The sequence below is a fragment of the Telmatherina bonti genome (assembly GCF_933228915.1).
Source record: "Telmatherina bonti genome assembly, chromosome: 5".
Lineage (NCBI taxonomy): Eukaryota > Metazoa > Chordata > Actinopteri > Atheriniformes > Telmatherinidae > Telmatherina > Telmatherina bonti.
Window position 1 is genome coordinate 34120200 of NC_136623.1, and position 26448 is coordinate 34146647.

General features: G+C 41.3%; 2 protein-coding genes across 4 annotated transcripts in view; one reads left to right on the top strand and one right to left on the bottom strand.

Annotated features, from left to right (window-relative positions):
* The first annotated feature begins 781 nt into the window (after positions 1 to 781).
* Positions 782 to 15416, top strand: pop1 (POP1 homolog, ribonuclease P/MRP subunit). Of its 3 annotated transcripts, none has more exons than XM_079241239.1 (16): positions 782 to 892; positions 1038 to 1167; positions 1460 to 1585; positions 2684 to 2859; positions 2965 to 3225; positions 3302 to 3389; positions 3490 to 3668; positions 4309 to 4571; positions 5896 to 5989; positions 6066 to 6174; positions 6272 to 6391; positions 10606 to 10724; positions 10835 to 11026; positions 12315 to 12469; positions 13002 to 13217; positions 13782 to 15416. In XM_079241239.1, exons 2-16 carry the CDS (start codon positions 1041 to 1043, stop codon positions 14446 to 14448), a joined length of 2892 nt encoding a protein of 963 aa, XP_079097365.1. In that variant the 5' UTR covers positions 782 to 892; positions 1038 to 1040; the 3' UTR covers positions 14449 to 15416. The 3 variants fall into 3 exon arrangements, with proteins under 3 accessions (XP_079097365.1, XP_079097364.1, XP_079097366.1); XM_079241238.1 differs by having other exon boundaries at positions 789 to 888; XM_079241240.1 differs by lacking the exon at positions 6272 to 6391 and having other exon boundaries at positions 789 to 888.
* Positions 15417 to 15504: 88 nt separating this feature from the next.
* nipal2 (NIPA like domain containing 2) overlaps positions 15505 to 26448 on the bottom strand; it is a 37125-nt gene continuing 26181 nt past the window's right edge. Inside the window, exons 4-11 of the mRNA XM_079241248.1 lie at positions 23200 to 23259; positions 22332 to 22453; positions 20569 to 20665; positions 20168 to 20303; positions 19889 to 19977; positions 16207 to 16270; positions 16008 to 16105; positions 15505 to 15838 (exon numbers count right to left, since the gene is read on the bottom strand). Coding sequence (XP_079097374.1) covers positions 15732 to 15838; positions 16008 to 16105; positions 16207 to 16270; positions 19889 to 19977; positions 20168 to 20303; positions 20569 to 20665; positions 22332 to 22453; positions 23200 to 23259 — 773 coding nt within the window. The 3' untranslated portion in view covers positions 15505 to 15731. The remainder of the gene's footprint in view (positions 15839 to 16007; positions 16106 to 16206; positions 16271 to 19888; positions 19978 to 20167; positions 20304 to 20568; positions 20666 to 22331; positions 22454 to 23199; positions 23260 to 26448) is intronic.

Below are 26448 nucleotides of genomic sequence, written 5' to 3' on the forward strand. Positions count from 1 at the left end.
ATAATAGGCTGTGACGATATACTTTTGTCCCGATTCGATTCCGATTTTTTGGGTGCCGATTTGATTTAAATTGCGATTCTCACAATTCTTTAATATTGCTGATTTTTGTAGATTAAAAACCCAAAAAATATATAAAACTTTTTTTTTTTTTTGCTCGTCATTTTTCTTGATTTCAATGAGGAAAAAACAACACAGTAGCTAGATCATTATTCTGCTGCTATAATGCCCAAGAGGACAAGTAAAAAGATTAATAAAAAAAGAAAAAAAATTATAATGGATTATTTTTATTTATATATTTTTTAAAAAAATCGATTATTTTAACAAAAAAATTATTTTAAAATTGTAAAGCCAAAAAAAAATCCTGATTTTCAATTTTTCAATTAGATTTTCCCACCCCTACAAGATAACAGGAGGTTGGAGGTATCTTTATATAATGTGTCTGTGTGTTTCCTTTATGTCCTTTATTTTAAACTGTAAAGCACTTTGAGTCACATATTTTATGTTGGAAAAGTGCTTAATAAATAAAGTTTGATTGATTGAATAATAATATAGTACTATATATGAGATATTTATTAACATTGAAGTTTTTATTTTTTTTATTTTTTTTTATTTTTTTATCTCTGTCCAGTTGAATGTTATATGCTTCTGTAAAAGAAAAGAAAAAAGAAGAGAGGTGGTGCTGCACTCGTCATGTATTTTTGTGTGCCTGTATATTACGTTTACCGTGAACGCATCATATTTGGAATGACGGACTGACCGTGAACGCATCACATCCGGACTCCAGCTAGCATGAGAAACTCACATGGTGGCGAACCATGCAGAGAGGACGCTGAAGTTTGTGTCAGACATACATGTAAAATACCTGGGAATCCTAAAAATAACTCCGCTGTAGGTAAACTTGTGTAACTGTTAAGCAGAAGTACTTTATCAGTGGTGTTTGGTGAAGCTAATATGAACTTTTTGTGAGCTAACGCAGCTAGCAGGCTAACGCCCATGCAGTGTCGTTGAGCAAAAACTGATGTCTGGTTTTCCTACAGAAAATGTCTGCAGCTAAAGTGAAAATGCGAGAGAAGAAGATGAGGAATCAGCCTGCCAATGTTCAGTATCCATCTTCTCCTCTTAACGTGGAGAGAAACACGGAGAATGGAGGAAACTCTGCTACTTCAGGTACATTTCCTATCACAGGATGTTTTGCTGCTTTTTCATGAGCTCTGCAGGCTGTTTGTCATTATAATATTACAATAAAAACATTCAGTGTTTGGGTATATGCTCTGTCACCTCTACCAGCAAGAGAAATATAATAATACAAATCTATCTAAGTTATATTTATGAGCTGAATTTATTCAGATCAGCTTGGTTTAAATGAACACAAGTACTTTGCTCATTTATTAGCTTATCATGTGTCTAATGGTTTGAAAAATTAAGCATACACATAACAGGAAAAACTATATTTCCATAGGTGGCCCATCTGGCATGCATCCTTCCTCGGAGAAGAACAAGAAACCCCCTCATAAGGGTGGATGGGTCCGTGGACATCATAAAGATGGTGGTGGATATGCCAGGGAGATGCCAGATTTCATCACTGGTACAGACATTCTCCTTCCCTTTCAAACACAAAAATTAAGATCTTTCTTCAATTATTTTACTGCAAGAAACATAGTTATCAGAGTACTTGTAGTATATTTATAAATTTATATAGTATATTTATAATGTTTAACCATTCATTTGTTTGAAGTAACAAAGTTAAACTGCATAAAGTGCCTCAGATAGGGGGCCAAGATCTTCTCTCACCAAATGTGGGACAAAGACGATGAAAATGTGGGACAATGTGTGTTTCCACTCTTTCATGACAAAGTTAAAAAAACAAACAAACAAAAAAACCTTTCTATTCTACTCTTTGGTAATAAAATTAATATTCAAACATAACCAATCTTTTACTTTTAAAAAAAAAAAATTTAAAAATCAAGTTCTCTGACAAAGGGGAACAGTAAAAGCTTGCATACTATTTCCTTGTTCCTTTCACGTTATCAGGAATCAAACAGAATTAGCAGTCAAGGCTTTATCAGGAACATGTCCATTGACTGGGAAGCCTCCCTCTGAGTAGCGTGTTTTTTATTTGACTCTAATTTTTGATGCCGTTCACGGCATTCTCCGCCGTTAACGGCGAAAAATTACTTTGACAAACATCACGGTCTCCTGGAACAGGTTTGACCCAGGAATATCTGCTTTCCCAGTCTTTGTTGTAACAAAACTTTCTTTTTCTTCTTCGCTGCGGTCGTCTCCCTGTCCTCCATGGTCAATCAGTTGTTTTTCTATTTATTTATTTTCGTTAGTGGCTGCACCGGTGCATCCTAGATGTTCATTAAGTCCCGCCTCCTAGTTTGATTGACATGAGTGTCAATCAAATCAGCAGGCGGTGTGATGTCACAGCCGTCAAATATTTTGCCACACAATTAGTAAAGCCACTTCTTTTTTGTTTAGTTTTTGTTTTTTTCCTTCACAAAAGTGAAGCCTGGTCGTAACGATGCGGGACAGCGCCCCGTTTTATGGGACGTGTGAAAAGTAAAAGAAATGCGGGACGATCCCGCACAAAGCGTGACATCTGGCCGCCCTAGTCTCAGAATCACAAAGTTTTCAATGAACCAAAAACAGATCCGTTTTTTTTTTCTCCTTCCTCACCAAGCTGGAGCTTTTGCCAGGGCCAGGGCTGCAGAAGTGAATGCCATGTTGAAAGCAGTCAGCAAAACAACCAGCAGCAGCCACGTGTTTCAGGCTCTGCCCAAACACATGAGAAGACGAGCCATGAGCCACAACACAAAGCGGCTCCCTCGCAGACTGAGAGACCTCGCCAACAGAATGGTAGCTTTTTTTTTTTTTTTCCCATGTTTTTACTTTTGGCGAGGAGCTTCTTCCTCCTCTGACTGTCCCTCAGATGCTCATCATCCTGTTATCTCCATCCACCAGCGGGAGAAGAGCCTTCAGGCTGGCTCAAAGAAGAAAAAGGAAACGACGAGGAGCAAAAGCCGTAAAGCTCGCCGCCGTCATGGCAACCTGCTGCTGGAGTTCAACCGCCGCCAGCGAAAGAACATTTGGCTGGAGACGCACATTTGGCACGCCAAACGTTTCCACATGGTTAAAAAGTGGGGATACTGTCTCGGGGACAGGCCCACGTTCAAATGCTACCGGCCGTGCTACAGAGCAATGAGCAGCCACTGCCTCCTGCAGGTAACCAGCGTTTGTCTGCCGCATTATTTACATCTGTAGGAAAATGGGCTCAGTTATGTTTGACTCTTCTACTCAGGACCTTTCCTATTACTGCTGCGTAGAACTACAGGGAGATGAAGACAAACTGTTGGTGGCTCTGTCACAACTTGCCAGCAAGGAAGCAGGTGAGTCCAAATCCATGAGATGAAACATATTTCGGACTTTTAAAGTATTTGTTTTATTTATTTTCAGTGGGGAATTATAAGCTGTGATTTGTTTTTCTAGGACCTACCTTTTCTGCAGCCCTGTGTCTATCGGGGTGCAGACAGGGCACGCTTACGGTGTACAAAGTAGGACGGTACCCTTCACAGCCCCTGGGCCCGGTTACCTTCCTTTGGAAGCCCAGAACGCAGGGCTCACCTCACAGGCAGCTGTGGATCTGGGCTCATCCCACTCTCAAGCAGGTATGATTAGCTTGAAATGATCATTTTGGAATTATAGCAGATCTATTGACACATGTGCAGGAATGGTTTTAGGGTGCATTCACATCAGGAGAGTCCGCTAGACTTGGTCTGATTGGGGACTCGGATCAGTTGTAGGGGGGGTGCACTTTGGTCAAACAAGCCAAACATTTACAATGATATATCCCCATTCTCACCAGAGGTGGCGCTGCACTAGTATTTGGCAAAACAGAACAAGACCGCATGAAGAAGAAAACTCTGTTGTGAGTTAAACATGGAGGCAAAACTATGGCTGTTTTGGGTTTTATTGTGTCTAATGCAAGTATACTGCAGAAATACACTGCGACAATGGACGTAGTATGAACAACAGATGAGGCAGAGGACCCTTAACGCCATTGCTATGAGTTTACCCACAATGCAATGCTAAGTCAAATGTAAGAAGGGATTTTTTTTTTTTTGTCCACTTCCTGTATTTGGTTTGCTTGAAACGCGCCGAGACCAAGTCCGCTTCTTTGGTCTGAATCAGAATTGGTTTGGCGCATTCACAGCTCCCCAAACGAAGCGGACTTTCCGACCAAACAGACTCGGATCAAAAAGTCTGATGTGAATGTGCCCTTAATGTCAGATATTTTCATCTTTCCAGGATCTTCTCCCTGAATTACAAAGCGTGTGCCAGTGTGATGAGGCTGTCGTACCTCCAGTCGCACCAGTAGTCACATCTGCAGAGGTAAATCCCATCATAGACTCAAAGTCCAAGGCTGAAGCCAAGCTGATCATTGGAAGCAAGAGAAAGCGGAGCCGTAAGGATGCCAGTGAACCTCCTGCCAAGAAGATCCTGGGAGATGGCACCAGATTACCTGGCACCCCAGTCACATGGAAGTCCAGCTCCACTGGGATAGTTATAAAGTTAGTGAAACGTCCGCGTTTAATTAACTAATGATGTAACCTCTTCTTGACAATGCTCATTTTTCTGCTTCGTGTCTGAAATGACACGTCCACAATGAATGGAGTTATGTACAAAGCTGCAAGAGCTGCATGCATGATCTGGGTGTCAAAGGAATACTGAAACATGTGAGATTACCAGAGAAGAGTCTGAATCAAATCAAAGATACTTTATGTATCCCCGAGGGGAAATTCAAAGTTCAAGCCAGCTTGTCCAAGGTCTGACATGTAACATTAATGACAAAAGAATAATACAGACAGAGCCAAGCTAAAGCTCAGGCCACGCAGCCAGTTTTACCGGCGCCGCCTTATATCAGATAAGAACAGTGATACATCAGGATTATAGGGGGGTTGAGGGGAAAAAGGTCATGTAACTCCGGGCAAGATGATGCAGTCTGAAGAGACAGGAAGAAATAAATAAAGATGTAACTGCGTCAGAGTAAATTCACCTGGAACACAGTAGAAAATGTAAGCTGTTATCTCCTCTTTAAAGAAAATCGCATTACTGTCTGAAAAGCAGAGGATAGCAGCATCTAGGAATGTATGAAGTAATGACTGATGAGGAACTGTGTTAAAGCAAAGGTTAAAAAAAAAAAGACCAGAGCAGTTTTACTGATTTATTTAGGTGTTAAGCAGGTAAATATATCAGAAACCCATCGGCTGATGGACGCCTCTGTCAACGGTCAGTCGGCCGAATGAAGGGCTTGACCTCAAATTAATCTTAAAACACCAGGAGGATCAGAAAGATATGATGACAGGAAGACAGAAAAGTTCACCATAAAACACCACTGAGCTTGATGGAAACCAGCAGGACCTTCATGGTTTGTTTAAAACAAAGGCCGAGTCATAAGAGACCAGATTAGCAGAGCTTTTTGAGCTGGATTGTTTTCCTCTTCGCTACATTCGGCTTCCTACTGAGTTTCTGTCCCACAGTGATGAGACGCTTTCATAGGACACCTTGGTTCGCTTCAAGTGGGAATGTTGTAGAAGCTCTGAAGTGAACCGATCTGTTGTCATGTTTTGGTTCCTTTCCCATATAATTGCTTGTTGTTTGAACTGTGATTAATGTGGATTCCAGCGCTTGGCAGAGTTTTATTTTTAAGCAGTTTGCCACCATGCTTTTGGGATGCTACATCTTAGGATTGCTGCTTCCTAGTGAGTTCAAAGATCATTATGCTTTTGATAAAGATGAAATTTTAAATTGTTTGCTGTATAAAAAATTAAAATGAATCATTTTCATTCCAAGCAATGTTGCTCTTATTTTATTTTCTTTGTCCATTTGTTGCAGTGATCTGACAATGGAGATCGTACGCTACCGTCTGATTGGCCCTCAGTCCCACTCTGTGCTGGCGGAAACGCTGGAAGCAGCTTCAGACTGTAACGTAAGCGTTTGTAACTGGAATGAACTCTGCAGTGTTTTTCAGCCACTGATCAACCGAGTGTGTTTTTGTTCTCCAGGATGTGAGTCAGTCCCAGGCCTCTTCCTTTTGGTGGCCTCAGCACTGTAAAGATGAGAGGAAGATGACTCTGCATCAGCAACAAGCGGAAGTCTTTCACACACTAAAAGGTTTGTTGTTCTTCTTCTTTTACATGTTTTTCTCCGGTGCCTGTCTGTTAACTTTGCTCATGCATCTAAAAACAATGTTTTGGCGTGGTTTATCCAGGTATTTATTCATCCGGAGAGCTCCCTTCAGGCACGGTGCTGGGGCTTACTGTGGATGACCCCAGACTAACTTTACCGACAAAGAGGGTTAAAGCTTTACCATGCGTAAACCAGGCCAAAGGTAAAATCTGACCTTCTACAAAGACAGTGCTGGAGGAAGAAGTTGGTTTGCCTAAAATTTAGTTGAAACTTGCGTTATGGTCCACATTTACATCACACAGTATGGAAACAGGAATCTTACTTTTTGTAATGACAGTTTCAAACTGATCGTTTGATTAGAGCAGCTGATCACAGTCAGTCTGTTGTTTCTGGTCCTGAGGTGTTCCAGCGAGTACGCATCTGGTTCTGTGCTCCGGGGGGGCCTCTGCCTGGCCATGCAGATGTTCCAGGTTCGAATCCTGGCAGGACCCTGTACTCCAAACACATCCTCAGTGATTGGCAACAGTTGATTGATTGATTTTAGTGATAGAGGTTTAAGGTTTCCAGGAAGATCTTCATTTTTCTCACTTCCAGCTCAGACACAATCTGTCTGTCCTGCTTTGCAAAAACACACAGAAGGATGATATTTCCTGATTGTCATCACTCACATGTAGCTTTTTATTATGTTTTAGGAAAGTTTTACTTTAAAAGTGGAAATTGAATGAACTTTATACCCGGTCTGAAACAGTTCTCTGATATAACTGTGGAGCCCTGCTTTGGTAAATGCGGTCCATAGTTTGAGTGCAGCTGTTTCTCTCTCACCGGCCATGACAGCACCGCTCAGGTGACGCTTCGTTCCAGGCAGCTCACACAGACATGGGCAATGTTGAAGTCCAGCAGAGGGAGGAACTTAATAGTTTATGACATCATAAAAAAAGGAGATTTTTATAATGACCCGTTTAGACGCTTAATTTCAAAGTCCACTGAAATCTAATCTGTCCTGTTTTTTTTATAGGAGTAATTTGTCTGTTCGAGACTTAAAACGCACAATTCTAAGCAACTTAGGGAAGTGATTTTTGCATGTGGTATCCCCTTTAAAACGATGCTGGATTGTACACATTAGATCAGGGGTGTCCGAAGTCGGTCCTTGAGGACGGCTATCCTGCAGGTTTTCCATGCATCCCTGTTCCAACACACCTGGCAGCCAATAATGTTCTGCACTGTGACGGATTCATTTGAACCAGCTGTGTTAGAACAGAGATGCATGGAAAACCTGCAGGATTCAGGCCCTTGAGGACCGGAGCTGGACAACCCCTGCATTAGACTGAACACATGAGTCTGAGGTTGTGCAGTGATCACCATCACTGCCTCTGTAAGACTGTCCTGCTTTTGAACCTACGGTCTACTCTGGCCCTTCTTAAGGTTTCTTCCTGCAGGTTGAACACTGTTTCTTTTTTTTTTTCTTCATATATTTTAAACAACTGAGCAGTGTGCTATTTTTGTCCTGAATAAACCATTTATCATTCTGATCCCATGAATGAGACTGACTGTAAAATCCACCCGATTATTCCCTCTCCCACCAGCCTCTTATTGTAATCAGGGCCACATTGTAGTTGACATTTCCGATGAATAAATTCCAGCAGGAGAACAGCGTATCATTAGCATATCTGTTAGCATTAGCATAACAAAATTCCTACAGAGTGGTCTGTCTGGACCTCTTTTGTCACATAAAGAAATAAAAAAAGCAGCTTTGTCCCTCAAGGATTTATGAATTAATTTTCAGTCAGAATAATGAGAAATATTCAGTTTTCATAAACAGTGGAACATTTTTTGGAGGGCAGGTTTGTTCCTATTCCACAGTCATCTGGCAGACGTGATGAGTGTGACAGCAATTCACTTAACACGCATGTTTTGTGGATGAGAGGAAGCCGGAGTACCTGGAGGAACCCATGCATACACATGGAGAACATGCAAACTCCACGCAGAAAGCCCACGGTTCAAACCTCCCCCCAGCTGTGGCTCAAACCAATGCTGGCCACTAGGCCACCGTTCTGCCCTTCCAGCTTCAAGGTTTTGCAGTCAAACTTGAGGGAAAGATTTGTAAATCAGATTGTAGCTGGGTCTACATGGAGCCCAATATTCTGCCTAGAACTGGTTTAGACGCCCAAACCAAACTAGAAAAGCACTCGGAGAGCGCAAACCTCTGCCAAGGACCACGGTTCTCTCCATTCTGTCCAAATGGTGATCCAGATCACCACCAAAGTTAAATAACTTTTTTCTTTTCACATTTCCAACAACTCCTGAAAATTTAATGAAAATTGGTCCATAACTTTCTGAGTAAAGAACACAAACAAACAGATGAACAGACGGTAAAAACGTATCCCCTTGGTGGAGGTAATGATTCTCCATACGAGCACCAGTCAGAATAAACTGGTTGAAACTGAATGGAGTGTCATTCGGTTTCATTGTGGTCTGTTTCCAAAACTGATTAAAAGTTGGGATGTTTGTTGTTGGCTTATTTTATCCAATATACCAATTTTGCCCAACTCTTTAATTTCCTATTAACTGATACTGATATTTCAAGTTATTACAAGTTGTCAAACAAGAAAATCTCTAGAAAACTACACATAACACCTCTCGTTATGTTTAGTTTAAGGAGACATAGCTGATGAGTTTGATATAAGATATATGCATATTGTGTAAAAGCTGTCAAAGTAAAAACTGACATGTATGCTTCGTGGTGTTCTAGACTCCGCGTCGGGCGTTGTAACCGTCTAATGCACGGATCTGAGTTCATCCACTTATACCACGCAGCATACCAGTACACATTTTATACCAAATGTTTTTTTTTTTTCTTCAAAACTTGCCAAACATACTAAGTATAAATAAATAATAAGTATAAATAAATAAATATAAGTATAAATAAGTATAGGAACCATTTTATGTTGACCTTGATGTAATTTTTATGCTAAACAACCGCACCACGTTTCTTTCACCAGTAAAAAGCCCAGCTGATCTGAATCAGTTGATAAACGCGTTGCTATGGTGATGTCTGTAACTGAGCGATGTTACAGTGAACCTAATCGCAGAACTACGCGTGCGTGTTACGTAAATAATGTGTGCAAGTCAGCATTAGAGTATTCAATGACCATGGTATCATTTGTTTTTTTATTATTGCACTTAACGTTCTGGCAGATAATCACCATTTATCAGGCTGCGTCGTGTCTGCACATGCTCTGTCTTGATGTGTGCAGTGGCGTTTAGAAATATGGCGTCTTAACAGATCACACAGAACTGGTCTGCAGTGCAGTTTGTTGTCAATGCAAGCTTCAAAAGAGCTCAAAAAGTATGAAAACGACAAACTAGCATGCTAAATGGTAGGGGTGGGAAAATCGTATAAAAATCTAAAATCGGGATTTATTTTGCTTCACAATTTTAAAATCGATTTCTTTATTTAAATCTATTTTTTTCTAATAAATAAAAATAATCCATTATACAACTAGTTATTTTTATCGATCTTTTTACTTATCTTCTTGGGCTTTATGGCAGCAGAATAATGGTCTGGCTTATTGTGGGTTTTTTTTCCGAATTAAAATCAAGAAAAATGACGAGCAAAAGAAAGTTTTATACATTTATTTTGTTTTTAATATACAAAAATTAGCAATATCAAAGATTTGCGAAAATCGCAATTTACATTGAATCGCTACCCAAAAAATCTGAATCGAATCGGGACAAAAGCATATCGTCACAGCCCTACTAAATGGATAGATCACTATGATAAATCATGTCATGTTCTATAGATCCGTGCATGTAAGAGCGGTTCTGATTAAATGTAGCAAACACCAGATCAGAATAGATCAAGGGACATGGAACCAGTTGTTCTGAGATCTCTAATGGGAATGATAAACTTCTGCATGTGTTTAGTCTCTGAGAGGATTCAATTTCAGCAAATTGAGTCATTTATCTGCTAAATGTAGACAGTGAAACCTCTGGTGGGTTTCATGCTGTAAATGTAATTTATTTCTGACACATTTGTTTGTTTATGAATCCACACTGCATGCAGAAATAGTAAAACGAACGTTCCACATTTATTCTGGATCAGCAGATAAGATTTTAGTAACATGATTAGTTGGAAAATACTGGATTTCAGATGGTTAGAAACAATGGTCCTCGCTCATAAAATTGTTGCTGAAGCGGCACACACACACACACACACACACACACACAGCTCGCTGACCCAAAGAATTACAAACATGACCTTTGTTTCCCTCTGTTGTGTGTAATATTTAGGATTTGTTTCATTTGGCTGTTTCTTATAAAAAGTAAAGAAGCTATGAGGGTGCATTCTGGTTGGGTTTATGTCTGTCTGTGGAGAAGCTGGTCATGCAGCTGCTTGCTGTGTTTCTGTTCCTTCAGAGACGGATGAGAAGTGGAGGCAGCTGATGCTACGAGGAGTACCAGAACACTGCTGTCAGAGTTTCCTGTGGGACCAGTCTGTCCGTGACAACGTCACTGATAACAAGATATCAGAGCAGGTGATTTATGGCATGAAAATTACAGATGAACCAATCTGCTTGTAAAAGCATCAGCAGACACAAGCTGGGACGTCTCTCTTATTCGGAGTATCTCTCTGTGCTGCCTGAAGGAGTTGAACCGGATGAGGGGCGAGTTGCTGGTTCCAGGCTCCAGGCTGAGTCCCACCCCGTCACAAGGCCGCGTCCCCATCCTGCTGGTTCATCAGCCTGGCAAGCAGGTGGGGACTGAGATGAGCACCTGGGGAGCTGGCTGGGACCTGCTCCTTCCTAAAGGCTGGGGCATGGCCTTCTGGGTCCCACTGGTAGGTAACATGAACATTAATCTGCCAGGAGTTTCACGTCAGAAGAGTTTTATTTTAACCCTGAAAGCTGGCCTGAAAATGAGCTCTGTTATTGTTTAAATGAATGCCGGCACTTAGTAAAGTAGTGTTTGAGTTTTGTGAAAGCTGCATTGTAATGTCATAACTAACAAGTTTACATCAGATAATTAGTATTTAAAGTGTGGTGTGGCCTGTTGTTACTAGAAGTAGAATCATCTACGACAGCGTTCCTCACCGCATGCGGCTCACTGACTCTTGACTTGCGGCTCGTGAAGCAGCCATTGGCTTTCTGAAAATGCGATCTAAACAAGTCATAATGATCCTCAACGGTGCAGTTCTCTCCACAAACAAGAGCTGCAGGCTGCTTGCAGAAACTTTGCTGTCCTAACGGTTCTAACTGACCCTGTCAGAGTTGCCAGCTTTGGCTGATTTCAGCTGCACCGAACTCTGTATATAACTCCGTTTATATATTGAAGAAGAAACGCCCACATTCTGGAGACATTATTGTATTTTCACCATATACTGTTGCATAAGAATGCCGCTACTCTGTGCAATATTTAGGATAAAACCATTCCTTGCTAAAAAGCTGAATGTTACTGATTTGGCAACGTAGCAGGATACGTAGGGTGGGAACGCGTTTTCCGGGGGGGTGGCGGCTCTCCTCTAGTCTTAGTGTACTGAGTGTGGCTGCTGTTGAATTAACAGTGAAGATCACTGATCTAAACGCATCATGCCAGAGTTGCCACCCAGCATATGGTCACGCTTACTGATTGTAGTTAACTTGGAGTCATGGAAAACAGACAACCTTTGTTTTCCAAAGTCTTGTTCATTTTAATGAAGGTGGTCTTATCTTTTTTTTTTTTTTTCATGACTGTGTAAGAAAAATAAACAAAACTACCCTGAAAGCACTTTGAACTCTTTTTAGACACCTAAAATACTTACGTTTTTTTAAGGAATTTATATGTAATGTTCCTGTTTTATGCAGAATAATCTGATAGTTTAATGTTTTGTGATCCTTGTTGGATCTATTTAACATGCTTGCCCTAATATGCCTTGATTGTGTTAATCATTGTAGAATAAGGGATCTTGAATTAATAAATTGTGTTTGATAGGAAATAAAGTTAGAATATGATGAGGATACAAACAGTTTAGGAGTTGTAAAATGGTCAGATGTTTTTTCATTCTCTATCAGTGAGTAGAAGTGTTAAAATTTATAGATGCGGCCTTGAGTTTGCAAAGTTTTTTTTCTGTCTTTTTTCTACCCTTCCAGGTTTACAGAGGAGTTCGAGTGGCTGGGCTTCACATGAGCCTGAAACACTCCCAGAATAAATCAGCTCCACATTTTCCCCACGATTATCCCGACTGCCCTGCTGGGATTCGTTTTCAAGAAGAGCAAGAAGCTGAGCTCCTGGACAAATTCAAAAGGTCAGCTGAAGACTGAAGAGTGAGGAAACCAAAATAACAATGTTGTGTGAATCTGCTGCTTTTATCAGATACAAAAGAACAGTTTCCAGCAGGGATATCTTGTGTGCTGCCAAGGTTTTTCTATGTTTTGTTCTGACATACGATGCAGAGTAAAACTGAAGAACTTGACTGTGGAGGTCTGTGGTACTGGTGGATGTTCGGCTACATATTACATATTTTAAACGAACAAACTGTAAAGAAAAACGGTTTTAGTTGGATAGAAACAAACTTACATGGAAATTAGACGAATATTTATGTTTGTCAGGTCACACACACTAAGCAACAATAATATTTACTAGATATTTAGCTTTTAGTATGCTTGACAGAGAAGTGCTCCAAATCTGTGGCCTTAATTTCATTTTAGTAATGTGGCTTTTTCTTAGTATGTTGATGAGATGGTAATAAAGCTGAGCCTTTGGATAATATGCCATACAGACTGTCACTGTTACCCTTAAAGTTTGAGAAGGACATGACCTTCCAACCTCTTCTGCAGGCGTCCTCCTGCCAAAAGGACCAATTACATTAAACATGGCTGTCTGGCTCCTTTCCGTTGCCCTTGGCAACAGCTGGCAGAGGAATGGGAGGCCCTCACAAGAGGAGGAGGAGGAGAGAAAGAAGATGGGCAGACTCGAGGCACAGCAGAGACCGATGTCATGATGCAGGAAGATATGGCTGTAACAAAGCCTCCAAGCTGCTTCACGGTGCTAAGGTGACTTCTTGTCTTTTTATCCTTTCATGTTGTTATTGAAATGAACTTTTAGCAATATTGATGTGAAAGTAACACCACAGGTTCAATCTCAGGTCTTTTCAGATATCCAACACAGTTTAAATTAAAGATCCCTTTAGTAAAATGTGTTTTTGTGGCTTTGGGGTTTGTCATCACTTCCTTTTCTTTATTTTGAGAGAAATCAGCGCAGCTTTTTGACAGGCTTGATGCACAATGCTTCTCCAGTCTGCATCCCTTTCATCATAATGTCTCTGATGAGAATACTCAAAGTACATCCAGCCTTAAATTGCTGCAATACATCAGAGAGATTAGTGGAGGGGAAGCGCTGCATCCATCATGAAACCCTCATGAGTAACGTGACTTATGAGTCGGAAGGATTTTTTACAGTTCATTGGCTGGCTTTTTGGTTTTAGCTTAAGGAATTAAAACGCTATTGAAGAAAGTTTGTGTGTGTGTCTGGGTGCCTAATGGGACAGATAATAAATCCATACCTTCAGTATTAAGCACCTGTTCTAAATGGATGCTGTTTTTTTCCAATTGTTCCAGGAATAGAAAGGCTTTGAGGCTTCTCTCTGGCTGGTGCAGACCCACATCATCGAAAGGTCAGAGGGCGCGGCGCATCAGGGAGGTGCCGCCCGTCACCGGCTCTGCTGTGACGTCTTTTCTTGCAGCACATGAAATGAGTCTGGTGTGGGTGCGTGTGTCGCTGATGTCCAAGGGAAAGCCTGAACTCCATGCCATGCTGTGTGTGCCAACCGCAGACGACCTGAAGCTACTGGGAAAACACCAAGGAAGTAGTGGCCCCCAGGAGCCTCCACATAAAGACCACTTTAAAGGCAAAATGAAACGCCGGAAGAAGGGCTCCAAGGAGCTTCCCTCTTTATGTCCTGATGACGCTGAAGGTAAAAGATCAGAATTTCCTGAAAACGCAGACCCAGAATCATCCTCCCAGTCTTCGTCAGACCTCGTCTTAGGGCTGTGGCCGGACCCTCTGCCGAGCGTGACTTCTCATTGCTCCAGGGTGACTCTGGGCTGGGTCACTGAAGGGGACTTCTCCCTGTCTGCAGGCTGTGGGGAGGCTCTGGGGTATGTCAGTGTTGCAGGACTCCTCAACACCCTCATAAAGCAGCCAGTGGAACACAGAGGCAAGCTGCTCCTGCGCAACCCCTCCTCCCTCTACTACCGCTTTGCTAAGATCAATATCGAGGTGTGACTCCTAACCTGTTATGAGTTATGGATGGAGCAAGTGGAGCAGAGGCTTGGCCTTAAAGTATTTCAGCAAACACCCCATGCCTTATGTAATGACATGCATTCGGCACAACTAAAAGCTACCGGCTGACATTACTGTAAACTGAATTTTTGGTTGTTTGCTATACATCAGGAGGAGACTGACTCGTTGTTTCTGCTTTATATTTTAAAATTTGATTTCAAGCGGATGCCTTTTGTCAAAGAAACGCTAATTGAAATGAATCTGATGGATTCTGCAACAGGAGAAAACGTGGAAGTTTTAGTTCACTTTTCATTTCCAGGTTTCCAAAAGGATTTAATTTGACTCATTTTTGACACATCTGAGCCTTTATGCACAAAATATTCTATTATTTAAGAAGTCAAGCTTTAGAAAAATATCAGCATGAAGACGATTTGTTTGAACATAATAAAAAAAATAAATAAATAAAAAAAAAAATCTAAACATGTTTGTGTAAACTGGCTGATTATAACTAAAGGAAATGCATCCAACAGATACAACTTTCATTCCTCTGATAGTTACTTGCATGAGCAGAGGTTCCCACACATCCCATAATGTGTAGGTGGCAGAGTATTGTTGCTTGGCAACGCCACACTTTGGTAGCAGTTGTGTTTAGTATGTAGTCTGAGGTTTATCTGAGGTGAAGACAGGCTGTGCACTGTTGAGAAGTCGTATATCATCACGCAGCTGGTTCTTATTGCTGCAAATGTATTTTAATGATCAATATTGGCTATTCTAGCAGCATGAAGGATGAAAAATAACCCAACAGCATGTTGTGACTTCACGTTGGATCAGAACATCAGCAGAGGGCAGTAGTGCACTGATGCTGCTGCATGGTGTGAAATCCTCAGACTTGCATCACGGAGGAACTTAAACTAAACACACAGACCAGTTTATTCACTTGATTAAAATTGTTAAAATAAAAAGCATCTGTCACCCTTCTGTCTTACAACTGTGGAAATAAAAGAAGTTGCTGGTGAAGCGTCTGATGTGTGAGAAGTTTAATCTCATCTTGGAGTCAGTTATTTTCCTTACAAAGTATTAACATTTACAGATTTCTCTTTAAGAAGGACTTCTTGCCACGTTGGGTAACAAATCTAATCCACCAACAGTGGTGGTTGGCTGGCACCGGTTTCAGCCGTCGCCTCCATGATCATTTCATCTATAAATAAAGATTATGTTGAACCCAGTAAAAGGCGTGCATACAGACAAATTCCCCAAAATAGCAGTCCCAACAGATGGAGCCAGTCCTATGAATCGTCTGCTTGGCCAGCTCTGTTGCACATGAGTTTGGCTGCCAGTGATCCGTATGTTTGAGCCTTTGCCTCAGGCTGCACTTTGTCTGTGTGCCGTCTCCCTGTGAACATGGACAGCACAGCTCATTAGATGGACCCTGCTGCTAGGGCTGCAGACATTTGCAGTCAGATGAATCCAGGGTCGCTGCTGACTAAACTCATTCTGTCTCTACCTGGGTCGTTTGGCAATGAAACATTTTGTAAAGAGAGCTAATTAAAAGAAAAACTCACCGGGAATCCTATCCATTGCAATGAAATTGCGGTCTTGTTGCTTTATCTTTGGCCTGTTTCGAGTTATCAGGAAAACTCCAAGAAAGGACAGAAGACAACTGGAAAAAAGAAAAAAAAAGTTTCAGGGATGATTAACGCCACATTACAGCGAATAAAACATGCAGACAGGCTGTAGTGACCGTTTTTTTTTAAAACTTACCCAAATAAGAACATAAAAATGTTCAGTAAAGCCAAGCCTTCAAATTCCTGGTAAAATATTATCCCTGCAGAAGAGAAAAATACTTTTCTTATCAGCAGTAACTACAGAGATTATCTCTAGTTGGTTTGTGAAGCCAAACATCCCGAGCATACATCAACAGGATAATGAGTTGAATGCTTTGAAAGATACTTTTTAAGTAAACAAGGCTCCAAATCATCCATTATAAGAGATCTTTCTGCCGTGTACCCTTCACTGTCCACATATTCCTCCGACCACCAGCAGGTTAAATCCAAAACAATAATTTTCTTCATTGTGAAACTAATCTTAAAGGAGAAATCCTCCCACGGATGTGTTCACACCGCTGATATAATATACAAGCAATTTGTTGCTCAGCGCAGTCAATTGTGGGTTATTTGTGTGGGTGGACAGAGCAATAGTAATACCAGGAACTCTTCAGAAAAAGGTGAGAGGAACTCAAAACAGCACAAATTCATCTGTGATGTGTCCCTGCTTGATTGTGGGAAGTCAGAGCAAACTGCTGGAAAGATTTTAGTTTTTTCAGCAGATGTCTTTGATATATTTTGGACAACGCTCCGCTGAAGCGGCACTGAAATCTGGTTGAAGTAACGCCAGAAGAAACGCAACAAACAAGGGAAGTGATTTAGTAAAAGCGAGGTCCATTCACACCGCTTAAAAATGTTTTTTTTTTTTAGCTGTCAAAGTGTTTACGGTTGTTTTTTTCCCTCCTTCAGGACCAAACTGCTTCTGAGAGACACTTCTCTTACTGACGGTATAACAAACTACCTGACAGAAAACATTTGTTATAAATAATTTGGGGCTTTGGCTGAACAAGGGTTCGAACATGCAGGAGCGAATTGGCATCTTAACTACCTGTTGTGTGTACATGGTGTGTTTGTGTTGCATCATGGAGTGATTTCAGCTTTTGCAGAAGGTTTTGCAGCATGTCATTAGAGAGTGTGCACATCTTACTGAGGAGTTTGTGGGGATGAAACATGATCCTCAGGCAACTCTGAAAGGATTACGCTGCCTAATCTGTGTTTTCTCACTGTCAACAAATCTTATGAAAAATCTGAATCTAACATTTGATTAGTCTTACAAGCCTCGCTCGCCTTTGGGATCTCATCTCGCAACCGCCTGGAAAAAATGCTGGAAATCACCATCCTTAAAGAAGTTCCATTTATCTGGTTTTTTTTTTTGGTTTTTTTTTTTATAAAAGTAAAAGAAATAAATCACATCAATTCATCCAGTGTCAGGTTGCTGGGAGACCTGAAGCAGCTGATATTAGGCAAGACCCCCGGACACGCTGCCAGTTCATCACAGAGAGAAAAAACAACCCATCACATGGAAAATCTACAATCAGTTCACCTAACTCGCATGTCTTTAGACTGTTAGATGTAACCGAAGTACACACAAAGAACTAACACATGCTTAAAGACAACATCCAACCTGACACTAAAGGCCCCCAGCCGAGGCTCAAACCAGGAACCTTATTGTTATAGTCAGTGGTGGAGTGGTCTCTTGAGTGGGTAGAGTATAAATGTTTTGCCCTTTATTAAAAAAAACAAAAAAACAAAACAGAATAAAAGTATCCCAGAAAACATGTAGGACTACTCTACATAAATCCATCAGTATTGCTGCTCTTCTGTTTCAGGGTGGAAGAGTTATGGAATAACTAAACCAGTACTGGCACACAGACTGGAGAGAGACAGGCTCATAGACATATATATCTGTTTTATGTCTATGTTCAGGCTGAAGTTAACGCAGCTGATGACTGGCTGCACCAGTGTAGCATACTGGTAACCTTATCTGAGCTGCTGGGTGACGTAGGTACATGTGTAGGGATGTTTGTAACTGTAAAAGCAGCATCACAAGTTGTTAGAAGTGGGTATACTCTGTATACCCGCCTATACCCTGGACTACACCACTGGTTAAAATGGTTATAATTGTAACTACTTTAGTTACCATGACTCAAGAATAAGAAAAAAATTAAACTCACAACAGGCACCCATCTGAGTCTCATGACCACCCATTTACCTTCACTCGGCACGCTGTAATGTGTTAATGACCTAAGAAATATGAATGCTGTCAGTTTTGGTGCAGATCGCATGTATTTCTATGGAGATACTATTAAACCGTGTTTCATGGCGAGAACGCTTTTTTTTTTTTTTTTTAGTGGTTTGCCATGGAAACACAGTTTGTCTTATTAGAGAGATTTCAAAAGACTTTGGTCCTCAACTTGTCACAAAGCTTCCTGCTGAATTTGGAGTGAATGGCATGAATCCCCTCTGACTAGTTTTGTTCAGATACAATGCATGTAAAAGTAAATCCTGTTACTACCCGAGCCCTACATGGACAGGGCCCTAGTTACATTGAGGACTAGTTAAGCCCTACAGTCCAGCTCGAAGTCTAAGGTCGACCCGGAAACACCTGTTGATGGTCCAATGAACCCGTTTTAAAACCCGGGGAGATTGTTCTTTTAAAGCTGTCGCTCCCCGTCTCTGGAATGAGCTTCCCCAGGATCTGCACCCTCTGGATTCTGTAGATGCTTTTATATGTTTTTATTTTATTTTTTTTCCCCCACATATTGCAGGTGTTTTATGTTTTATTATTGTGAAGCACTTTGTGATCTTGTGTCTATGAAAAGCGCCATATAAATAAAGTTGATCTTATCTAAGTGACAAAATGGGGTCAAAAATGGGTATAAACAAAATAGCGCACACCCCGTCGCCATGGCAACATGTGTCTGATTGACTTTTTTCCTTGTCACACCCTTTTTGCCCTTTTTCAGCTCAATCTGCTTACCACAGTAAACATTTGGAAGACAACAGCATCCATTCCAAACTTAGTATGTTACAGTCATCAGCCCCCAAAAAAACGTCAGGGCAAAAAAGAAATTATTCGAGATGAAGGAAATGCCATCATCTACTGAAATATCCTACGTTCATGATGCGAGATCAATGTGGCATCAACTTTTTACATTTCACTGAAAACTTGACTTTTAAATAACCCTGACTTTCAGTTCTACACGTCTAAAACCTCCAAATAAAAATTAAAACTAAATTACATCCAAAAAGCGTAAGGGGAAAAAAAACTGCAAAAGAATTTGCTCTTCAATCTGCTTCACTTTAAAAAAAAAAAAATTGCTGTTGCAGAGAGGAAATGACCTGCTAAATAATAACTATAAGCACATTAGAACTGTTGTTATGAATCTTTTAGGAGTTGTTGATGTTACGACTTCGGTCCAGACGGAGATTTAAAGAGTCCATGGAGAGCCGCAAACATGTCTGAGTCTTGTTAAAAAATAGAAAGTGGCCACTGTTGTTGAAGCAAATACTACTCAACATGAATGAATTATGCATTTACTGGGGACACTTCAGTCACAGATGAATACATATTTGTTTTGCTGATGAGCGTTTGTGCTATCAGGACAGCGCAGGCTTCGTTGGACTGACTCAAAATAAACAGGCGTTGTCGGAGACAGGAGCGTGTCACCTGCTGCTGTGGTGCAGCTAAATGATGAATTAAACAGATGGAGTTGTGCCATTGACTTAGTCTTAATGGGATTAGTTGAATTTGGAAATATGGACTTATTACAACTCATTCTTTAAGCAGGGAAACTGAAATAACCGTGAAATGGTGTGAGAGCTCGAGCCATGCATACCTGCAGTGATGGCGCTTGCAGTGAAGAAGACAAAGTTGATGGGAACCACCTCTGTGGCGTCAAACATTTTCATCGCCTGATTGAGAAATCTGCAGAAGAAGATGCATTAGCAAGGTGACGAAGTGACGATCACGCAGCCTAATCCTTCACTGTAACACTGCAGATGCTCAGAAAGCACAACAGCATCCAGCCTGTGGCGAACAGGCAAGTTTGAGGAATTAAATTATAGGCTTAAAGAAAAAACAGAAGTGCAGAGAGGTGGAGAAAAGCTTGACTAACTTGATCTGGAAGGCACAGGAGGCCACCATGACGACAAGCATGACGTAGAAGATGGGGTAGATGAGTTGCAGCTGGCCTTTTATCGTCTCCGTGATCATCCCTGACACAGCTTTGACAGATATGACTGTGAGAGATGCTGCAACGACAGACGCAGTGGCTCACTTCTGCAACTTGAGGAAACAAAAAAATTCCTCTCTTGTTCTTGTTAACAAGTAGAGAAAGTTCATTTGAGTTCCTATAAATTTTTTTTCCCTCCATTGTTCTCCACTCATCTCTGTAGAGAAATGATAGCAGAGCAGAGGTCCACTCTGGTAACCTGGCAACAAGGCAACCTCTGGCTAGAGAAAATGGCTTAATCCATAACCTCTGCCCTCATTTAGACAGCTTCAACGTGTTCATACCGAGCAAGGCCACCAACAGCATCACAATGACGATGTGCTTCACTTTCTTCATCTTGTACAAATAGAGCAGAATGCAAAAGAGGATGACCTCTATAAACTGTTGAGAGAAAGCAGAGGAAGGTTACACAAGCCATCAAAGTGGATCCCAATTCCCTCTAACTCAGTACAGAAAATGGAAATGAAAATTCCCTTCTACTATCTGTGTAGCAAAGTGCTACAAGCAGCCAGTGAACGGCACATTTTAATTGAAATGGACGACTGTGGCGGGAAAAAGAAATGGATTTCTCGTCTTTAATGAGCAGAGCTCCAGGCTGTCCTTGAGTCCAGCGGCACTCAGCTGTTCAGACCCCTGATCAACACACAGCTGGTGGAACGGATGGAGAATAAGAGGAAGCACAACAGTAGTTCTGAAGAAAAAAAAAAAAAGAAAAAAAAAAGGACAAGCTGACCTTTAAATGTCTCTCAATATCATTTATGTGAAGCGTTTAAGTATGATGAATAAAGGGCTTAAGTCAAAATGTAATTATTCTGTGTAGAAATGGATTAATAAGGACCTGGATCATTAGTGACAAAGATGCCAGTTCACCCTACACACACACACACACACACACACACACACACACACACACACACACACACACACACACACACACACACACACACACACACACACACACACACACACACACACACTGAATGACACCAAACTGTCCTTCCCGACTTCATGATGCTTTGACCTCTGGAAATAATGAAAAGTCAGCAATGGATATTTCATTTCCTCTGATTAATCACCAGCTAGAATTAATCCCATACTTGTTAGAGGTTGCTCTTCTGCTGGCTGATGAGAAATGAACACATTTGCTGGCTGAAATGCAAAACGCCGTACCCTTTTGCACGCCATCGATCACTGCAGCAGGAGGAAGCCATTTAAAAACATCTGTCTGTCCAGCCGTCCATCTGTATTTGCCTGCTTTAACATTTCTCTTGTTTTCCGCGCGGTTGTATTTTTGCTTTTTAATGTCTCTGAGTGTGTTTGCATTGATAGAAAAAGCAGCAGATTTGCAGGTGGAATTCAGCACCATGAATAATGATGGCACTGCTGCGCTTACAGGACACACATGCACTGTTTACCCCGCTGGCGAGCAGCCCCCGAGGAGCCGAAAGCTGCAGTCTCTGCTCGGTTTGTTATGTGCAGAAAAACACTTGTTATTAGACAAAAAACCAGGATGAGTTAGAATGACAATCTTAAAAAATGATTACACGCGAGTATGAAAGTGGAAAACATCATCCTGCATCGTTGAAATAAGGTCACAATCAGCTTGACAAGTTTTACAATATAAAGCAACTATTAATGTTTTTGTGACGAGCAAGTTTTCATGGAAACTTTTATGTTTTTGTTTCGCATGGCTCTATGCTTACAATCTGCCACTATGGCAACAGCTGTGTTTGTGCCATCCTTGCCTGAGGTGATATCGGACTAGAAGTGAGAGTTCATGTGCTTACAGACTGTGAGGCTTTTGTTTCTTACTACAAAACAGAAGAGCTAGCGTACGACAGACAGGTGTGTGAGGATAAATTAGGCCACTTTTCTGTCAGGTTGTCCATCTGCTGGCAGGGGAATAAAATTAATCTGATCAGACTAAAATTCAGTTTGCAGATAAACAAGTTGAAAAACACAGTCTGGGTCATAAAGTGCAACAAACAGCAGATGTGTTTCCTCTGTTGTGACCTGTGTATTACTGAAGTCAAGCGAGGTTACACACAAGGTAAAGCAGGAAGTGCCAGCTGACAGCGTAGTACTGGACCAGATGAGCTGTGATGTGTTGAGAAGTATGGGGGGCAAAGGTCACCAGCAGGTACGTTCCTGTTATTGCCAAAGAGCCACCTATGGAGGAGAGAGAAAGAGAGACTGGAGTGAAAAACATTTAATTTTACTGGTTTGATGATGCCATAAAGTCCATCTGAGAATAAACTGGAAATGTATACAAGCTTTACCTGAATAAAATACAGGTGTTTATTCTGCACAAAGTGACCAAACCACCACAAGCTGTAGTACCTGCTCTTGCTTTTGGTGTTTTCTCATTTTTATAACAACATGTATACATTTTATGCTCTCACACAGGACACTACTTGCAGTGATTCTGCACACACACACACACACACACACACGGAAATGTTTGCAATATCTGGCTGACGGTGACAATAAACCAACTGTGCGAGCCATTTGTAGCCATTTCATTTAGGAAACAAAAAATCCACAGAGCTGTGTGGCGATGATATGAATGTCCAATTCAGCAGCTGGGATGATCGTCATTGTGACGGCCATGACAATCACGCCACTTACAGAAGCAGCAGACTCAACAAACTGTCATGGCAAACAATGGCTTTTTATGCAACATTATAATTAGATGTGAGCCTGGCACACCTTTTTTTTCTCCTATGCCAAAAAATAGCAATTATACTATATTTTCTTCTCCTTTTACAAAGTGGTCACAAAATCAAACTGAAATTCAGCTTTTTATCTATCATGAGATTTATTTATCCTTCCTGTGAGGTGAGATTTAAAGAAATTACGTGCAATATGTTCTCTTTAAGTCATGAATCTCAGTGTACGAGTGACTTCATGCTTACCGACAATGTCGGAGACGCGCACCGTCTCCTTGAGGAAAACCACAGATATGACGGCACTGGCTGGGAAGTGAAAATATATTCAGTTAGTTTAACGCTGGAACTTTACGCCACGTAAAAAACTTAAACATACATTAACAAAAACGTCACCATTAATCCTTTTTTCCTGAAAATTTCTCATATAAAGAACGTTTGGAAAATATTGAAACACTGTTTAGTTTTCCAGCATTTTTATCTTCCAACCTTATGCTAAAATAATTTAAAATCAGTTTTTTTACTCATTGATTTACTGTCAGTACCTCACAGTTAAAGTGCAAACCTAAGATTAATTAAGAATTATTAAGAATTTATTTAGAAAAAGTGACATATTGCATGGACACGAGTATTTAACTGCTCTTTGGAGAAGCAGCTTTTGCAAACCGTACATAATGAGTATTTTACACCACAGTTTGGAGATTTGCTCCCTCTTCTCTGCAGATGCGCCCCAGTTTGACCAGGCTGGATAGGAAACATTGTGGACAGCCATTTTCTGGTCTCTCCAGACATCTTCTGTTCAGTTTAAGTTGGCGGTCTAGCTGGGTCATTGAAATACAGTCAGTGACGTCATCCTGCAAGCTTCTGCTTTGTTGTTCAGGCTGTGTTCATGGTCAATCTTCAGGTCTGAGGTCCAAAGCACTTTCAACAAGGTTTTCATCCAGGATATCTCTGTAGTTAATCTTTCCTTTAACCATACCAGTCCCCCAGTCCCCACAGCATTATGCTGCCGCCACCATGCCTGGGTTCCTCCACACATACAGCTTACAGCTGAGGCCAAAGACTTCAGACTTAGTGTAATCAGAACGGCTCATCTGGGTTCAGCCTGGGAGTCCTGTAGTTGTATTTATTCACAAGCTTTCTGCAGGCTTTTATGTGCTTTGCATGGAGATGAGCCTTTTTCCAGGCTGCTGGAGGAATGGTTGTTCTTACCTTCTCCCATCTCCACACAGCATCTCTGGAGCTCAGTCACAGTTATGTTTGGGTTGCCAGTTGCATCTTTTCATGAAGGTCTTCTCCTCTTCTTGCTCAGTTTGGTCAGGCGGCAAACTCTAACAGTCCTGGTCGTCCAAAACTTATGCTGAGCATTAAGTCTTCAAGCAGACAGTCCTTCCAAACTCATGGCTCAGCTTTTGCTCAGATATGCATTATCTTATTGTGACGGTCTGGCCTTAAAGGGGTGCTATGATGGTATTTGGAGTTTTCTGAGCTTTCTACAGTGTTACAGTGTTGAATCCTCATCAGACATGTGAACGGCGCTGTTTTTTTTATCACCTAAACCTGAGTTTGAGTTCCAGCACGCTCTCCGTCCAGTTTCCATGGCAACAAAAAATGCATCGTTTTACAGAGTTTTTTCTACTTGGAAATCCTTGTGATGTCCCGGGGGATAAGGTTCGGTGATTGGTTACCTTCTACTGGTTAACAAGGGCATGTACAAATACATCAGGCGGGTGGAAAACGTGGGATAAAGTTATTTCCAACGATGGCTGGTGAGTTTACCAAAGAGAGACATCCTGCTGCATTCGTTGCTGTGGGTTGCTGTTTACCACTTCGTTTTCAGGCTCTGATTCAGGTTCCAACATGTAGGGCTGTATGCTATTTGCTGACATTGTATTTTGTTTTTTTTATTGAGTTCATATGAGCCTAATCCTTCTGTTTATGAGATGTTACAATGACGGTGAAAGCAGGTGCGGTGCGCGCTCCTGATGTAGTGCAGTGGCGGGAGGCGGGGCTTAATGCGGAAGAGTCTCAATCCACTCGTTTTGCCCGCAGGCTGATCTGACAGCCTACGGAGAGGGTCGGTCTGAAGTAAATAAAGCCATTTGTGACAATAACTTAATCAATCCCAGCCCTTCTGGTCTCAGAAATAAAAATAAATTAGCCTGAAATGCACATAATAGTTCCACTTTAACTGTTTTTTTTATTTTGTAGGTAGGTGTACTATGCGCGGTTCCAGTCATCAGAGCACCTGCCTATATAAGACTGTGGGCTGTTTGCTCTTGTTCTCTCTCAGCTCACAGCTTGGTTTGTTCAGACACCGACTTGCAACCACCTTACACCACTGATTTCCACGTTTACACGCTGCATACACATACTTTAAGTTCTTTCTTTAATAAAATACATCTTTTTGTATGTACAGCGTGGCCTTCCCTCACTGTTGTCACGGCCTTCCGCGCCGGTCGTGACATATCTAACATCTTATCTAAAATATGACCATAAAAATGGACCACACTTGAGTTAAACACAAAAGTTTCAGCTTTAAATGTGCAACAATTTCTGTAATTCTTTGTTTGTGATGTTATTATGGGGTACAGTGAGTAGATAGAGAAAAATATGTCTACATTTTTTAAACAAAAGGTAAAAAATGGACGGCCTGAACGCTTTCCAAGCACACAATATGTAGTATACACGTATAAATACATGTGGTAAATGGTGATTCCACACAATAGACTGCAGGTACACACAATGCTCACCTTGTTTATATTGATCTGCATGATAAAATCTGTCAGTGTGCTATGATAGATGGAACTCATTAAGACTTCATAACACAGGCCTCAAAATATGCCAAGATGCTGCTCCATGCCACATTTTCCCATAAACCCATTCATCAATATCATTGTCAAGAACTGAGAGGGTGAAAAGCAAATCAGTTTCACATGAGCTGAGCGTCAGATTAGTCTTCTTAATGTTTCTCTGGGAAAGGCTCCGTTCGGAGGGGGACGACTACACAGCATTTAGCTGTCGCAGAGACAAATAGCGAGACGAGCAGATGTGTTTTGCAGACACGTCAACATGCCAACAAACTGGCAGACATGCAGATGGACGGCCACGCAGGCAGACAAACCGTATAGGACCAAAAAAAAAAAAAACCCAAACAAGCAGACAAACAGGCTGTGGACAGGGAGATGAAAAGATAATGTGACAGCAGCAAGGGAGGAGGTCGCCTTATATAACACTCCTGTTGGTGTTTCTCAACAGTTAAACGCAACACTGAAGGCTGATATCAAATCACCTGTTGGAATGAGGTTATACCTTGACAGTGGTATCAGCTGCAGCAGTTTATTGGAAGAGGTTTGATCATCGCCAGCCCTCCAGGATGGAGAGCAGGTGATGGCACACAGATGCAGACAGGCTGACTGAACAGAAAATGTGCTGGAAACTACCGAGATGCAGACAGACAGCCCGTTTTAGCCTCTGGATCCATCAAAAGGAGATTAG

What these genes read in the sequence shown, in the direction of transcription:
- pop1 (XM_079241238.1), top strand. Translation starts at nt 790, where the DNA reads ATGAGAAACTCACATGGTGGCGAACCATGCAGAGAGGACGCTGAAGTT. An exon ending in GATGCCAGATTTCATCACTG is followed by an intron (nt 1,586 to 2,683) that starts GTACAGACATTC and finishes TTCCTCACCAAG; the next exon opens with CTGGAGCTTTTGCCAGGGCC. An exon ending in ACTTGCCAGCAAGGAAGCAG is followed by an intron (nt 3,390 to 3,489) that starts GTGAGTCCAAAT and finishes TTGTTTTTCTAG; the next exon opens with GACCTACCTTTTCTGCAGCC.